This window comes from Perca flavescens, chromosome 9 (genome assembly GCF_004354835.1).
Source record: "Perca flavescens isolate YP-PL-M2 chromosome 9, PFLA_1.0, whole genome shotgun sequence".
NCBI lineage: Eukaryota > Metazoa > Chordata > Actinopteri > Perciformes > Percidae > Perca > Perca flavescens.
In genome coordinates this window covers 5,861,664-5,878,659 of record NC_041339.1, presented here as the reverse complement: position 1 = coordinate 5,878,659, position 16,996 = coordinate 5,861,664, and the positions used below count along the sequence as shown (strand labels likewise).

Below are 16,996 nucleotides of genomic sequence, written 5' to 3'. Positions count from 1 at the left end.
ACACTGATAATAGACTTACTGGCCTACAGGTAAGGTAGTCACTAAGGTAGCCATCCACAGATACAGTTCATCCTAAAGATTTACTGTGCTACATGTATGTGTAACATTAGAAGATGATTTATAAAATCATGCCAATCAACAATTATTATTTATTTCATTTAACTTCACTACCAAGACTTCAAACTTAGAGTAATATCAAACACGTTTTGTCTGAACGTCCAGACGGGTAAAAGACTGACTGGGACTGAGTTTTATGACCACCTTACACCAAATGATGGAGACCATGGGAGAGCACCGACTCCAGCAAGACTCCCAGGATTACATTCAGATATTGGAGGTATTAAAGGTGCAATATGTAATATTGTGTGTAATACTGGCAGCTAGCGGTTAAAATAGTTACTGCACTACCAATTCAAAATACTGCAGAGTGGTTTCCCCCGCCCCCTCCTGCCCAGACTCGAAGATCATGGGGGTTGCCAGGCTGAGACCGCAGCATTCACAACAATGTTGCTAGACGCTTTTCTCACATAGCCAGACGTTACTCCACAGCACAGCGGAGTAGCTAACGTTAGATGCTAGTCTCACATAGCCAGACATTACTCCACAGCACAGCGGAGTAGCCAACGTTAGATGCTAGTCTCACATAGCCAGACATTACTCCACAGCACAGCGGAGTAGCTAACGTTAGATGCTAGTCTCACATAGCCAGACATTACTCCACAGCACAGCGGAGTAGCTAACGTTAGATGCTAGTCTCACATAGCCAGACATTACTCCACAGCACAGCGGAGTAGCTAACGGTAGATGCTGGCTATATTGACAGTCATAAAAGCCCGTGCTCACGCGGCGCTCTGTAACCAACTGACAGACACGCTTTTTCGGCTTAAAATTACAGTATGAATCGCTAAAAACACAACAACCTCACTGTCCTCTCCACACGCCAGTCAGGCACACTTCCTCGGCTTAGAATTACAATACGAAACTGCTAAAAAATACCACTACCTTGCCGACGGAACACACTTCATTGGCTTAGAATTTCGGCAACAATCGCTAAACACACTGCAAACTCACAGTCCTCTCTTTCTGATTTACACCGTTGTCGGCTCCAGCCGCTGAAGAGGCTACACGCTGTAAACAGCCATGACAACAGTTAGCAGGGTTAGCATGGCGGCGTTAGCCAGGACCAGTCGGGATCACTTTACTGGCTATGTCTCAATTGTTTTTGCGAGTAACCAACTCGGTTACTCTAGCTATATAATTCAATGTGAGTACACAAATGTTGAAATGACAAAAAATGCCCATCCCTAGTAGCTGTGATAAATTAGCCTGAAGCTAATGCTTACCTGTTCAGGAGAAAATAAGCCAACTCTGCGTCCTTTTGGGCTCTAAGCTGTCTCCATCTTTCAAATACATCTCCAATATTTACCAGGGGGTTGTTACGTCTCTGGTCACACAACTGTTACAAACATGCGGCTTTCTTTTTTTTTGTGTCATGTAGAATCTATCTCCGTTGATCCTGTTTGTTTGTTTGCTGCTTTCATGGCTGTACTACCGTTACAGCATTAGCGCGCTGGGTTTTCGTTTTTACAGGTATATCTGGCAACCCGGCCTGGCTGTCAAACTGGGCAGTTGATAACAACACACAGACCAAAACATAAACATAAATTCAGTCACGGAATGTAAATTTCAAAAAGAAAAAATACTGAAATTAGCATTGTTGTCAGAAAAGATAGTATTTCAGTTTAACATGTTTCCTTAATATCTGATGAGGCATTGGTGTCATTTTTGGATTTATTACAGTATAAATATTACATATTGGACCTTTAAGTCTGCGACAGTGGAATCGCTTGAAAAGTCCTTTGGCGTAAGGTCTGCTTTAGGTCAATCTGTCAAGTCTGACTCAGTACATCTTCAAGTCAAACGTCTAATGGTGTGTGTGTGTGTTTCATAACAAGAAACTAGCGTGCAGAGGGGCCCGTCGTAACTACCTTACGCCACTGTATCGACGTAAAAAAATAGCTTAGAGTGGAGTCCAGGCGTGAGGTCACTGCAGTTGCTCTAGTCATTACTACCGACAGATGTTTTCTCCTCTGCACAGTTGGACAGGGAATGAGTTGCACTTTTTCCTGCGCTGTTTTCTTTTAATACAGATGCTCCTTCCTTGGGGACTTTGGAGGTCGCCCGGGTATCAATGCCGCCTTTCTTTTACCAATAGCTGTTCCATTCATTTTTGAAGACTGCCGATTTCTGGATTTCACCTGTGACGTCTTACCAAAACAGTGCAGAGCTGACGCGAGGGAGCTGTCGTTCATTTTTTTGTAAGTTCCCAGAAAGTTGCAAATTGGTGCTGTGAAGGTTTGGGGGTCGTTGTGTAGTTTATCTTTGAGACTACTGCAGAACTGCTCCAACATCTCTTCGAGGGCCTCTGCAGATGTGCCTTCAGGTAAAAACACAAATAAAACGTAATACAATTATTTTGGCGATTACTGGCACATTAAGTTTGTATTAAATCTTTTTTTTTTTTTTTTTTTTTTACTTTTCAAAGTTGCACTATGATTAAAATTTGTCAAACATGCAAGAAGCATTTTCACCATAGCCCCTTTCAAACCAAAGGCAAACGGCTCCACTACCCACATCAATAATTAGCTCTGTCGGTATGACAGGCCTCGGTGAGGCGAACAACTTTTAAAAACCCACAATGTCAGTGGATCAGAACTGATTTTACCTGGTCCAGGACTGGCATTGACATTGGTGCAGTTGCTTGCCTTTGACAAAACGCCTTCGCCACCTAGAAGGAGAGATAGAGATTTGTCTATGGATTTCTGCATCCATAGTCTGTGACTGAAGATCCGAAATGTGACAGAGAAGCATGGTAACTCACCAGTTGCAATCTCATGGTAAAGCGTTCTCATCTGAGGCGTGGGGACGTGTGGGACACTCTCGTGATGACCAAACTTGTTCAAAACGGCATTCTGATGTTTGCATAGTGCACCAACGAGTCCATCTGAACACGTGCAGCATCCAATCGCCACGTCCACGTCATACTGCAACTCAGACGTAGCGCTTGGAACCACGTAGTGGTTCTCGTCTACCTGTAAAAACAAACAAAAAAAACCAATGTAGTTGGCATTTTTAAATTTTACTTCAGAATTGAAAATAATACAATACAGTGCTATAAAAGCCATACCTGTGCAATATTTTCATAATCCACATCGTTTACATGAAGGAAAGCCACTCCGTTGTTTGCTGTGTCGGTGAGGCGGCGGATGTAGTGGGCCTCCATCCTGGTTGTTACAAAATCTACCAACTGAGTAATGTTGTATGGCTTCAACCTGTGGAGGACCTTCTCCTTCCCCACTCTGAAAGCACTCTCCACTAAACTGTTGGTGTTCTGCCCTCTCGTTGGAAGCTCATTGCGAAGACAGATGGCCCACTCTTCATGTCTCCTGTACACCTGTAGTCATTGTCAAACAGAACATTAGTCAAGAATCTTCTTTGATGTGGGAGATGGTCACAGCATGCAGGATTATGGTTATAGTATGTTGCAAATATACTGTAGCGATCAGGTGCTATATTGTATGTACAGTGCTAAGCATAAGTGAATACACCCAGTCTAAAAAGAGGAATAATAAAAAAACAAAAAAAAACAAAATCATCTTTTGGAAACTCATCTCAATGCCTTTATTACAAAAATGAGGAAAAATCCAACCTTTAAGGACACAAATTTTCTTTGTGAATGAATAATGTATCGTAAATAAATAAATGTTCTTCCTTAAAATACAGGGGGCATAAGTAAGTACACCCCTGCCCTCACCATGCCTAGAGAATGGTTTTATTTCAGTTAGCCTAATTAGCCAAAAGGTTTGATTTGCATTGAGAGATGATCTTATGGAAAGTACCCCATGCCAATCTCTAGGTATGGTGAAGGGTATGTGATGATGTGGTGCTATTTTAATTCCAAAAGGCCAAGGGAACTTTATCAGGATGCATAGTATCCTGGATCCATGAAATAACTGGCCTTTAATAATAAAAATCTGCCTGCCTCTATGGGAATTTAACATAGGAGTGTACTTACTTATGCCCCCTGTATTTTAAGGAAGAACATTTATTTATTTACGATACATTATTCATTCACAAAGAAAATTGGTGTCCTTAAAAGGTTGGATTTTTTTTCCTTATTTAAGTCAACTTTAGCATGGGTGTATTCACTTATGCTTAGCACTGTAGATGTCCTCAGGAAGATTGGGGCAGATTGGACAATGTACAGTCTAGTTTCCAACCGAACATCGATATATGTTCGGACCTGCCCCCCCTGCTAAATAAAATCCTAAAGGAAACACTGCATATGCCTACCAAATTAGGGTGCTTCAACTTAATAAACTGTTAGGGATTGCTATTAAGCCAATTTGCTACGCCCAAGTCCAAGAGCCATGCAGATGTCCTTAGGCCCCGACCCTTATCAAGCATGGCAAATTGGGTAATGTACATTTGAGTAACCACAACTTCCTGTCTCACAACAGAACATCAGAAAGACAACAAACCTCGGCCAGGTAGTGGAGGAATCTAGGATATTTAATGGCAACAGGGTCAGCAAGGCATCTGTTGTACCGTTCGGTCAGCAACGCGGTTGAGTCGGGGTAGACAAGGCTCTTGAACGAATTTAGGAGCTGTGGCCGGTCTTGCTTAACCACACCGTTGCGGCCGCTCCACAACCACCTCCACATGGCCTGCAGTTGGTGGAACATGCACAGGAGCAGCTTCGCGTTGGGGAAAACTGCCTGGAGGGACTGACGCAGAGCCTTGCAGTCATCCGTCATGATGACCTGAGGCTGTTCCCTCCCGAAAAAACTGCCGGTGGGCAAAAGGGTTTGCAGGAGCCGAAGCCCAGACGTAATGGTGGACTGACTCTCTGATGTCGTTATAAGCACCCCCAGCGGCAGTCCTCCGGCGGTGGAGTGGGCGAGAAGAAGAAATATCCGGTGGCTCTGGCGCTCACAATTCCCCGATGAATCCACAAAGATGATTTCCCCGCTCTCGCTCAACTTTGTGTGCACTCTTCTCATGACCGGGGTGCATACGGCAATGGCCACCTGACCGCATTCAGTTTTTTCCATTTTTGCACTGGTTTCCCCCTGCACCGTGTTGTACTGGTAAAGTCTATCCCTGAGATCTGCCAGCATCTTCTCTTCTGACGGTGCAGTATAAGCTTTCTGAAAAAGCTTGTAGTAAAGTCTGCATGCAAGAAAGGAAGAATGAAAGACAAACCGGTATCAGACAGTGTACGGTAACCCATACTGTTCCCCAAGCTGTAGTAATAATAACAGTCATATGTACATCCATAAGTGTAAGCATATAAAGATCTTTTTTTATATTGCACTTTTTCCAATACTGAAATGACTATTTTTCAAACCTGTAACAGAAATACATGTCAGGACAAATGGAGCGGTCTGCAGCAGTGTAGATGGGACTTTCCCCTTCCTGCTCCTGCAGATCATACTTTATTATATCCAGTGCAGAGGAGGGGGAGTGGCCGCGCTCAAAGAGCGTCTTCAGTTTGGCAATGGTCTCGTCCGAGGCGTCTCGCTTCCTCACGACGTTGGCACACGAGAGCTGGTGGTTGTGCTCGTATCGGAGATGGATGTTCAGTAGGTAGCCATCCTTAACATGAGGATCCCCGGACCTGAAAGAGAAACGATACGTATCGTTACGCACTTTTTCCAAAGTTTGGGCTCCGTCCACACCTCTACGGTTTCGTTTTTTTAAGCATTTAAAAAAAACGAAAAAAAACAACAAAAAAACGATCTCCGTCCATGCAAAAGTGTTTGTTCCAGTACAGTAGCAGAACTAATCTCCGTCCATATTAACACGTCTGACAACGCATCACATGACCATTCTTGCACACTGAGCAAGTGTGATTGTACTGAGGGACATGGTGTTTGCTGCTGTACTGCAATTTTCATGGAGAGAGAATAAAAACATACCATGTGGTCCAGAGGGCATTGCAGGCCTACCCTCTTCCTCTCGGTCATCTTCATCTGTCTCCTCCCGATCACTCCCTGCCTCTGTCCCTCTCTCTGTTCCTGCCTATGTCCTCTTTCTGTGCCTCTCTCTCTGTCCCTGCCTCTGTCTCTCTCTCTCGCTGTCTCCCTCTCTCTGTCCCTTTCTCTGAATCTGCAGTCTCCTCTTCATCCCTCAGTCAATTCTTCTTTTTCCTTTTCTCCTTCACTTATTTCTCCATCTCCTTCTGTGGCAGTCTTCTGCTCTCACCCTCCTTGTCTCTCCAGTTTACTGCCTTTGCCTTCTTCATGTCCCTCCTCCTCCTCCTGTGCACTTCTTCTCGAGCCACGCCGAAAACGCGTGCATGCTAGAAATAGGACCGACTAGTTTTCACCAGGGCTGAGAAAAAAATCAATTTCATTTAAAAATCGAGTTGGTAGGTCAAATCGATTCATATTTTCAAAAAATTTTAGTCCAAATACAGTATAAATAATTTGGATGTTTAACAATCTTTGTTGCACACTGCACAGTGACTTTTCACTTAGAGAAAGGGTTTGCCTGTGCAATTTTGTTTATGTTGATGCACTTTAATTAAATACAATAAATATATATTTTTAAAATATATTTACAGTTCGCAGTCATTTGGTTTTAAATGGAAGGGGTATAAATCGAATCGAAAATCAAGTTTTCATAAAAAAAAAAAAATTACAGATTTTTTTAGGGGAAAAAAAAATCGTCCAGCTCTAGTTTTCACACGACACGCAAGCGTGTTCGAAGCGTTTCCAGGCAAAATAGAATAGGAAAAGATGTTTATATGTCATTTTGACACAAATACATTTAATAAATTACATTTTGATGTTTGAAAGTCTTTAGGTTTTGACATAAATGTAATTTAACCCTTGTGTTGTCCTTCGGGTCCCAGTGACCCGACAAGGGTTATGTACTTCTGTTTACTTTGTTAAGAATTGCTCTCTAAACCCACTCTTGTAAAGTAAGTAAGTAAAGTTTATTTCTAGAGCACATTTAAACACAGTTTAAGCTGACCAAAATGCTGTACAAACAAGCACTAAGGTGCTGTATTAACCCTTTTTTTTTGTCAACACAAGGGTTAAAAAAAAAAAAAAAAATTATTATTGATTTTCAAATATTGCACCTGTCAATACAAAACTAAATATTCTGTAGCCTATTTTGCCGTCAATACTACCGACTTTGTCTTTGCTGTAATCAAATCAGTATATATTTATGTTTAACGTGTAAGGGTGTCACAATTTCCATTCGAAATTGGCCAAAATTAAGTAACAATCTCAAATTTCGAATAAAAAAATGGAATCGTCAATGCTGCCACGCCCGCCCCATGTCACGTCCGGTCGGCTTGTTAAGGGGAAAAAAACATGTGTTGTAGTGCTGCAAGTCAACCTCCTCTAACTTAGCTACAGCCAGTCAAAAGAAACATACATGTGTACAGACAAGGCTAGCAGCAGCAGCTGCTGGCACCTTTCTGGTGTGCAAAGACACCATGCAGTCGCCACACAACTGACACGCCACGCAGCCAGCCTAAGTGGATTTTATAGTAGGGTACTGCTTAACTAAGATTAAATTTGCAATTATTATTTATTATGAATTTATTGTTTGTTTCAATGTTGTTTTTACAAGTACAGTAAACCCCCCCACCCCCATAGATACACCTCAGCCAGAGGGTGAATAAAGTCTTATCTTAGTTACCTTGACTTCCTGTTGTGACTGCCTGCCTCCCTTTTCAGAACCAAGTACATGATGGCACCACATGACATATTTTTTGTCTTTTTCGCAGGTTTAACAGGTCTGGGATAGGTGTTGTGCTCACACCTTAAGTCCACCTAAGACACAAAAATAAACTTGTAATTAATGAACATTACATAAACTTGCTGCACACTCTAGCTTTCTTAACGGGATATTGTGGATCACCATAATCAAACAAGATAATGTATGCTTTATTGTAGCCCAAATCATAACCTATTACAATGCTGGACTATGTTTCCTAGGTCTTTTGTTAACCTTTTATTAATTTATCAGCTCAATTTTATTAGTTTTGGTCATTATCAGCAGTGGTAGTAAGAAGTATTCAGATCCTTCAACTTAAGGTACTTAAAAGTACTAATACCACACTGTAAAAAATACAAAAGTCCTGCATTGAAAATGTTACTTCAGTAAAAAAGGAACACGCCAACTTATTGGGACTTTAGCTTATTCACCGTATCCCCCAGAGTTACATAAGTCCATACATACCCTTCTCATCTCCATGCGTGTTGTAACTCTGTCTGACGCCCCCACTGCTAGCCTAGCTTAGCACAGATCTAGCCTACTGCTCCCAATAAGTGACAAAATAACATCAACACTTTCCTATTTACATGTTGTGATTTGTATAGTCACAGCATGTACAAATAATAACGTCACATGAGACACAGCCATCTTCTAATCCAGTGGTTTTCAACCTTTTTTGAGCCACGGCACAGTTTTTACATAAAAAAAAATCCCGCGGCACACCACCAACCAAAAATGACACATTGTAGCCTAATAAACAGGATCTGCATTTTTCCTTTTTTTAAATGTATCCATCGCTTTTGCAGGCTTACATCGATGATCTCGGCCCTTCTGCTTACATCCTGTCACTGCGGGATGCGAGCGAAAGGTGGCAGCAGGGCTCCAGACTAACTTTTTTCATTAGGAGCACAGTGGCTGTCAGTACCCGATCCGTTCCAACTGCACAATCCGTTCTGCGCATGCGCAGTGGTACGATGATTTACGACACTACTATGGCCACGCAAAGACCCGCCCTAAGAAGCAGCTCGATTGGTTGGGGTTAGGCATTTCACCTCGAGTGGTTAAGGTTAGGGTTATGGGATTGGTCAGGGGATAGGACCTGTACATGTAAGCATGGACGCCTGGCCAATAGTAGTGTGTGAATGCTATTGAAGGGTGGGTCTTGGCGTGGCCATAGTGGGATTCGTAATATCGCTACCCAATCTGTTCCCACACTAGCCTCCACCGGGAAGCTAACGTTAGTTTAGCTAATAGCTAATTCACGTTAGTTTAGCTAATAGCTAATTCGGGCGGACCGCTAGGTGATTATAGCGGTCTGCCGTTAGCCTCCACTGGGAAGCTAACATTACTTTAGCTAACAGTTCATTTGGCTAACCGCTAGCTGATTGTAGCGGTCTGCCATCCGTCAGCCTCCACAGTTAAGCTAACGTTAGTTTAGCTAACAGCTAATTTGGCTAACCGGTAGCTGAGACAGCATGCAAACTTTTAAAAGACCCTCAAAATAAAACTTCAAAACAAACGTTAACATATACATATACATATATATATATATACACAGTATATATATATATATATATATATATATATATATATATATATATATATATATATATATATATATATATATATATATATATATATATATATATATATATATATATATATATATATATATATATATATATATATATATATATATATATATATATATATATATATATATATATATATATATATATATATATATATATATATATATATATATATATATATATATATATATATATATATACATATACATATATATATATATATATATATATATATATATATATACATATATATATATAACAGCTGTTACGTCAGTTCTACTTTACTTGTGCTCATTTAAAATACAATCACTCAATACTTGTCTTTATTGTTACTGTAAAGTCTTAATTTTGCTGTAGCCTGCTTTTCCTATTATGTTTGCCTTAACGTTATTTTAGACAGAATCTAGCTGTCCGTTCTGCCTGCACGATCCGTTCTGCGCATGCGTTATTTGTCGGCTACAGATCGGGCAGGTCGTAAAACGGTATTATCATCTGCGCATGTGTGAACATCTTGCGCATGCGCAGAACGGATTGTGCAGGTGGAACGGATCGGGTACCGACAGTGGCCCCCAACTGAAAATTTTAGGGGCACAACCAAAAGGTGCTGTAGAAATAAAGTTGCCTTGCCTTACAACCTCAGCCTATCAGTCAGTCCCCAGGGCACAGAAACCACTGCTCCGAGGAAGTGTAACGTCAACAGCACCGCGACCGCTTTCGGCTTGCCATTAATATCATATCGCAGCAAACGCTGTCTGCTTGAAGTTATGAAAAACTGTAACCACACTTGAAACCACTTTATCGGCATTTCCGTGACTCACTGTGACTTCAACAAAACTGCAGAGCCGACGTAGTTTGCATCGTCTGCAGCTCTGCGAGTGTGTGCGTGTGTGTCGGAGCTCTGCTCTCTGTCAATTCTCAGAGAGGACAGATAAGCTTGCGCTTACGCGCTCTCAGGTACCGAAATGTCAATGTTTAACGTGTAAAAAAAAGGGGGCAAATTTACTGGTCGCACATGTGCGACTGGATGTAAAATTCAGTCGCACACTCTCACTGCCCTGCTGGCAGTAATTCTATTGTCTTAAATCAACAATGTCATTATTGCACTATACTACTACCTACTGACACAGAATAGTATTTAATTTCTCTGCCAGTCATCATATTGAGGCACAGATGGCAACAATGGAAAACTATTTGCAGTAACTCAATAAAAAAAAATTGTTGGACCAATTAAGTAAAATCGAATAATTTCCCAATCTCTAATCTTATACATACTGGGAACTATATTCTCAGAAGGCGAAGCACTGCTACTTCTGCTACTTGGGCAGAGTGATTTGCTCGCAGCGCCTGAGAAGCCCCGTGGTGAGGAGCAGAGAGTAGCAGTGCTTCGCCTTTCTGAGAATATAGTTCCCAGTATGTATACGGTTAGAAGATGGCTGTGTCTCATGTGACCTTGTTATTTGTACACGCTGTGACTATACAAATCACAACATGTAAATAGGAAAATGTTGGCGTTATTTTGTCACTTATTGGGAGCAGTAGGCTAGTTGGAGCCAGTTACCCCCAGGATCTGGGCTAAGCAAGGGTAGCGGTGTGTGCGTCAGACAGAGTTACGACAAGCACGGAGATGAAAAGGGTATGTATGGACTTATCTAACTCTGGGGGATACGGTGAATAAGCTAAAGTCCCAATAAGTCGGCGTGCTCCTTTAAAGTCTGTAAGTATCATCAGGAAAATGTAGTTAGTCCCATTTTAGAAAGTGTAAAAGGATCCAAACAGTTGTGTGTTTAATGGTCTAATCATTTCAGCTGGACCTGTAGGCCGTTCTATTGTTGGCTAGTTTAATTTATAATAAAACATCACATTTTATAAACTACATGTGTTTTGTGTGCAAAACCCCTAATTTGTAAAGCATAAAGCTGTCAGATGAATGTAGTGGAGTAAAAAGTACAATATTTCTCTCTGAAATGTAGCGGAGTATAAGTAGAAAGTGGCATGAAAAGTACACAAGTAAAGTACAAGTACCTCAACATTTGTTCTTAAGTATAGGGCTGCACTAGACTGGGTAAACCCAGCCCGGTCTGCCAGCGATTTGATTTCGCCCTGCAGCTCAGGTTGGAAACCTGTATGTTTATCTATCCTGCTTTCGTTACAATTTTGCGGGGACCAATCACAAACTGGCTTATCCACCTGGCGCGCTATTGGCGGGTTTAACACGATGACGATAGAGAAGCGACCAAGCAGCTTCTTGTTTACATTCAACATGGCGGCCACCGAAGTGCAGCAACCCGTTGATGCCGCTGTCGCTGCTACGTCACCCGGATCGTTGCTCTGATTGGTTGAAGGACTATCCAATTGCGTACAGAGTCATTTGAACTGTGCCCGCTGGCTGGGGGAACTCATATTAATGTTAAAAAAACTCAAAGTAAAATTTTCATGCGATGGGACCTTTAACAAATATTGCACCCTCTGCGATTTGGATATTGCACTAGTTCATATTGTGATTTTGATAAAACTGCGATCAACTGTGCAGCCCTACTTAAGTACAGTACTTAGCCCTTGTGTTGACTTCGGGTCACATTGACCCGTTTTCAATTTTTGTTTTATATAAGAAAATATGGGACGTAGAAATAAGAGCTGAAAATGTGTAGAGGAAAAATGTAACAATTTAAAACGTTGGAAAAGGCAAAAAAAAAAAGGCGTCAAAAACATCAAAAAATAGTGTTTTTTTCCAGGTTGACGGGAAGACAACACAAGGGTTAAAGGAAATGTACTTGGTTACATTCCACCACTGGCTAAATCAGGTCATGTTCATACTTTAACGAGGCTACAGTAAAATAAGTAGAATCTATATCTGTGGACACAACACTGTTTCAAGCAGTTTGGATTGATCGACGACTGTAACAAATGAAACGCATTGGCTGTGTTTGGGGAAACTTACCCTGTAGGCATTGTAGCGTCCACAGTTTGGATAGGTTTTAGCCTTCCTCCAAACCTGCCCAGAGGAGGTTTGGAAATACTCCAGCCATTTAAAAACCTCGTCTTCTGAGGTGATTCTCAGTTTGAAATGTGATCTAAACTGAGCCTGCGACAACTCCTCATAGGAGCACACCAGATGGTCATATCCCTCAGGCAATATTTTCTGAAAGAAAACAGAACGGTCATTAATATTCTATACCTTATGGCAGTGGTGTAGTCTAATATATTGTAGTGGGTATACTGTACTGTATATTGGCCTATATATATGGGCCAGAATCTGCCTTTGGGGAAGGGGAGGCATATCATTGTGTGTGTGTGTGTGTGTGTGGGGGGGGGGGGGGTTCCCTGGGTGTCCTCCCCCAGTGAAGTTTTGAGCGTCAGCAACTTAATTTTGGTTGCATTTGGATACGCATTAATGCACCAATTTACGGTGGAAATACCTTTATTTATAGTCTGTGCGAAGAAAAAGAACACAGATGACAATTCAAAATATATCAAACATATAATGGAAAGTATGTTGTTGCGTGTCATTGGGCATTTTAAAGTGGGTCTATGGAAATCCTGGAGCTTTCTTAGCGGGTATACTGCGTATACCTGCGTATCACGTAGACTACACCACGGCCTTATGGTTACATTGTAGCTATGGTTAAGACACTAACGTTACAGTTCAAAAGTTTGGAAACAGCTGTTAATATTGATGCATTATACATTTTGAAACTCTACATAAAACGACAGATTCCAAGCCTTTGAATGTACCGTAGCGTGACCCTAGTTCGCTAGCATCCAGCATCACTTTTTCATCCGATAGGTTACATATTAAAGGGAACTTAGCGTTAAATCCTCACTTCCAGAAGTGGATGTCGTCCTGTCCCCTGTTCCTCTCCTGTTCCTGGCTGCTGGCAGTGTACGCACGGCGTCATTTTCCTCACTTCCAAAAGTGGACGTTCTCCTGTCCCTGCTTTCCCTTCTCCCTCTCCTAGCTGCTGGCTGTGTAGGAACGAAGTCATTTTCAATGCAAATGTAAAACTCCACCACTAACTTAATTCAATATCCTCGCGAAAACAGTTCTAATCTAGTATGACAACGCCACAGTAAGATGCCGTAAAGATGTTCGCTTCGAGGAAAGATGTCGTTCAACCCGGAAACCGTAGCAAAACGGCGCGAATGCACGCCCTTCTCGGCCTCTGATTGGCTTACCCTGGTATTGATGCCTAAATCTAACCAATCCAACCAAAGAAGGCAACTACTACTAGCCAATCAGAGGCAGGGTAGGGCGGGTCATGCCGTCACCATCCTAGAACCAGGCAAACTGTTCACACGTTCATATTTACACAGGTAATTAATTATCCATTGACTTTATTAATAAAGTTAGACCTAATGTTGCCCCTGTATGCTCCTTCTGCAAAGAGGAGGTTGAGTCCTTCTCTCATGTATTTAATGCCTGTACGTTTTTGTAATTTTTTGGAGACTCATAAGGTTTTGGTCCCATCCATTACAGAATGTAAGGTCTTATTTTTGAATGTAGAGTCTAACAACAAGGAATATGTATTGATAATGTTAAAAAAACCTATATGGTATATATATATATATATATATATATATATATATATATATATATATATATATATATATATATATATATATATAGGCCAGATTTATTATTTTATATTATTATATATATATATATATATATATATATATATATATATATATATATATATATATATATATATATATATATATATAGGCCAGATTTATTCAGTTTCTTCCCAACAAAAACTTGTTTTATAGAGAACTTCAGACATTCTATGACTCATATGTAAAGTAGGCTATTTAAAACAACAACAAAAAAATCTTTAAAGACTGGACAACATTGCCAGAGGATTTAAGTTGGTTATTTAATGTTATAAGCTGTAACTGTAGGCCTAAGTTGTATATTTCTGTGCACATTGTACAATTACTCCCTGATACTTGTACCTTTTTTGTATTGTAATAATACTGTAGTAATCAAGTATAAAAAAAGTTCTTAAAATACATGGATGCAGGTGCACACCTCTTTGTATATAAGTCTATGGTGCACACTCTTTTCAGATTGAATGTGCCCTGTAAAGGCTTTACTTCCTGCAGCTGGACAAAAAGTGAAGCCAAAAACACACGTGGAGCTCCAGAGCTTTCCAAACAGTCAAGACTCGACTATTGGCTTGTCTCACAAAAATGTTGGACTATAAGCACATTAATGTCCATGCTGCTAATTTTTACTAAACATTAGGCATTTGTTTTAACTCTTACTCTTCTTTTTCATACCTGGAACCTTATGCCGGAAAATTAATAACATGGGCTTCTTTAACATAACAAAGTTATAATGATATTGCCTATTTAATGAAGACTCACTGGTAAGAAGCCTGTAAACAAAAGTCAATTGGTCAACATTGGAAGCCCTTTCACATTTGAAATTAGCAAATATATGAGATCATATGGTAGCAAGATGATTTGATGAAGATAGGCTGTCTCAAATGACATCTTTATCTGTATAGTTAATATCCCAACAGGGTTTTGTGAGGTCAAGAAGGACAGAATGAAAAAAATCGTCAATAGATGCTTTAAAAATTAATGGTGATCTTGTTAAAGGTCCAGTGTGTAACGTTTTTAAGTTGTTCATTCTTAAAATCTGTGTTGCCTGTTCACAAACTTGTCCTTTTTCATGAATATTTACCACCACCATCAATTCCAAGTCTTCCTTTTGGTTTGAAGTTTTACATTTGCATTTGCATGAACTGGGGTAGATGCTCCATAGCCTATTCATGCAACATCTTGAAATACATTAGCCATTAACGGACATTCAGTGTCTCGATGTCATCATGGCAGCCTGTGCTGATTGCTGTGGGCGTGGCTTAGCTGGCAGGTGGCTCCAGGTGAAGCTCATTCCCTCATCAACCTCCTGCAGTATTTAAGGCTGGCTCTGTGATCCACTTGTTGCCAGCTCGTACAGTCTACAAGCGTGGTATAGTGGTAATCCTAGTCCCCTGTATTTTCTGTGTTCTTGCTTGTGTGGCTAACTGAGTTTTCTGTTTGTCTCAGGGTGCAGCCTGCCTTGCTCGTTCGTTTGCCTGCCTGCTTGCTCCTCACACCTGCCCTCTCTCTCTAAGGATTGGACTCAATTGTTTGTTGGACTCTGGAGGAGGCCTACCACATGGTCACCCCCACCACGTCACGGGGCACGCTCTGGAGAGCACACAGCACCCACCACTCACCACTGGATTCCCTCGACACAACTTCCCCTTTTTTTTACCACCAGCACATTTATTGTATATATTTCACGCATTAAAACATTTACCTTTTACTTTTTGTGTTGGCCGTCTGCTTTTGGGTCCCTCCTTCTGTGTTGTTCCATAACATAGAGGATATACTGCAAAACTATGACAGCAAAATAACTCATTATATAGGCTAGTTCTAAATGCTAGTCTGAAACTTTAAAATAACAAATCTCTAGGCAATGACAGACTCACAACATTTCATAAGAATTTTTTCAATGAACGAACTCCTTTTCTTATTTTTAGGGTCCTTTCTGAAACTATTGCATTCAGAGTATTACCACCAATAACACAAGGCCTTATAAAATATTGGAAAGATGTGCTGTTTGGTTTTTCTGATGTCTGCAAGGGCCTCATCTATGTCATGGATGTGTTAGGAATTTAAGAAAATAATTACACTGATTACTAATTAAATTAAGTGTCTTGCGCTGCATTTTGCCAGAAAAAACAAGCCACTGTCAACTTAACACCACAGTATTTTCCCTAAATAACCTGTGAACTTCCCACATTTTTTTTTTTTTAAACTGTATTTGCATATTTTCACAAATATCATGTGATACAAACAATTTTTGAAAGATTCGGCTTTGTACTTAAAAAATATTCTGTATATATATAAATAAGGCAGTCATTTCCTTTCAATGAGCATTACAACCTTACATAATAACATCAAATAAATACATTTATGAAGAAAAGTACTAAAATACACAGCGACAAAAGAAGAAAGTAAAAAACTAACAAAATAAAAAATACATTACAAAAAAATTATACCTTTCTTATTATTAATAATTTGGAAAGACTAGATTAAAAGCTGGCTGCGATTTTGAAAATGTAGCTTTATGGATATGGAATTTTCCTCGTAGAATTAATAGGTTGACAATCCAATGTATTGTTTTGTTTTTGTTATCATAATATAGAATTACATCTTTTGCTTACAATTTAATTACGTGATTCTTTTGAATGTTCAATTTTCCTCCAGAACTCCAAACTACCAGAATGAATGTATAATAATTTCTTTTTCAATTTGTCAAAATTCACATTTATTGTCCACAGCCTCAAATCTTGAAACACATTTGTTATTGGGATAAATATTGTGCAATATTTTATAATGTAATTCTTTCAATTTATTGGGGAATACAAATGTGTATGGTAGAAGCATAGACTGGAAATATATTAATATTATCAGTCGATGGGTAGAAGCCATGTTGTTTCCGAATGAATATTAGAAAAATTTGAGTTCCAACAAATTTTTCCAGTGGAGTGATTTTCCTTTTGCTGTAGAAATAATTCCTTATTAGTTGGTACTTCCCAACCTTTTCAAAT

General features: G+C 40.1%; 1 protein-coding gene across 1 annotated transcript; it reads right to left on the bottom strand.

Annotated features, from left to right (window-relative positions):
- Nucleotides 1–1,784: 1,784 nt before the first annotated feature.
- On the bottom strand, nt 1,785–13,532 carry LOC114561558 (uncharacterized). The gene is made up of 9 exons (XM_028587614.1): nt 13,211–13,532; nt 12,328–12,528; nt 7,720–7,853; nt 5,411–5,680; nt 4,542–5,232; nt 3,188–3,454; nt 2,882–3,092; nt 2,726–2,788; nt 1,785–2,437 (listed from the first exon to the last, which is right to left on the bottom strand). The coding sequence occupies exons 1-9, from the start codon at nt 13,370–13,372 to the stop codon at nt 2,142–2,144; spliced, it is 2,295 nt and encodes a 764-aa protein (XP_028443415.1). The 5' UTR covers nt 13,373–13,532; the 3' UTR covers nt 1,785–2,141.
- Nucleotides 13,533–16,996: the final 3,464 nt, after the last annotated feature.

Excerpts from the sequence above, each read along its gene's own strand:
- LOC114561558 (XM_028587614.1), bottom strand. The coding sequence starts at position 13,372 with ATGACTTCGTTCCTACACAGCCAGCAGCTAGGAGAGGGAGAAGGGAAA. Across the intron at positions 12,529-13,210 it reads GACGACATCCACTTCTGGAA|AAAATATTGCCTGAGGGATA; the intron begins GTGAGGATTTAA and ends GTTTTCTTTCAG. Across the intron at positions 2,789-2,881 it reads TTACCATGAGATTGCAACTG|GTGGCGAAGGCGTTTTGTCA; the intron begins GTGAGTTACCAT and ends CTCTCCTTCTAG.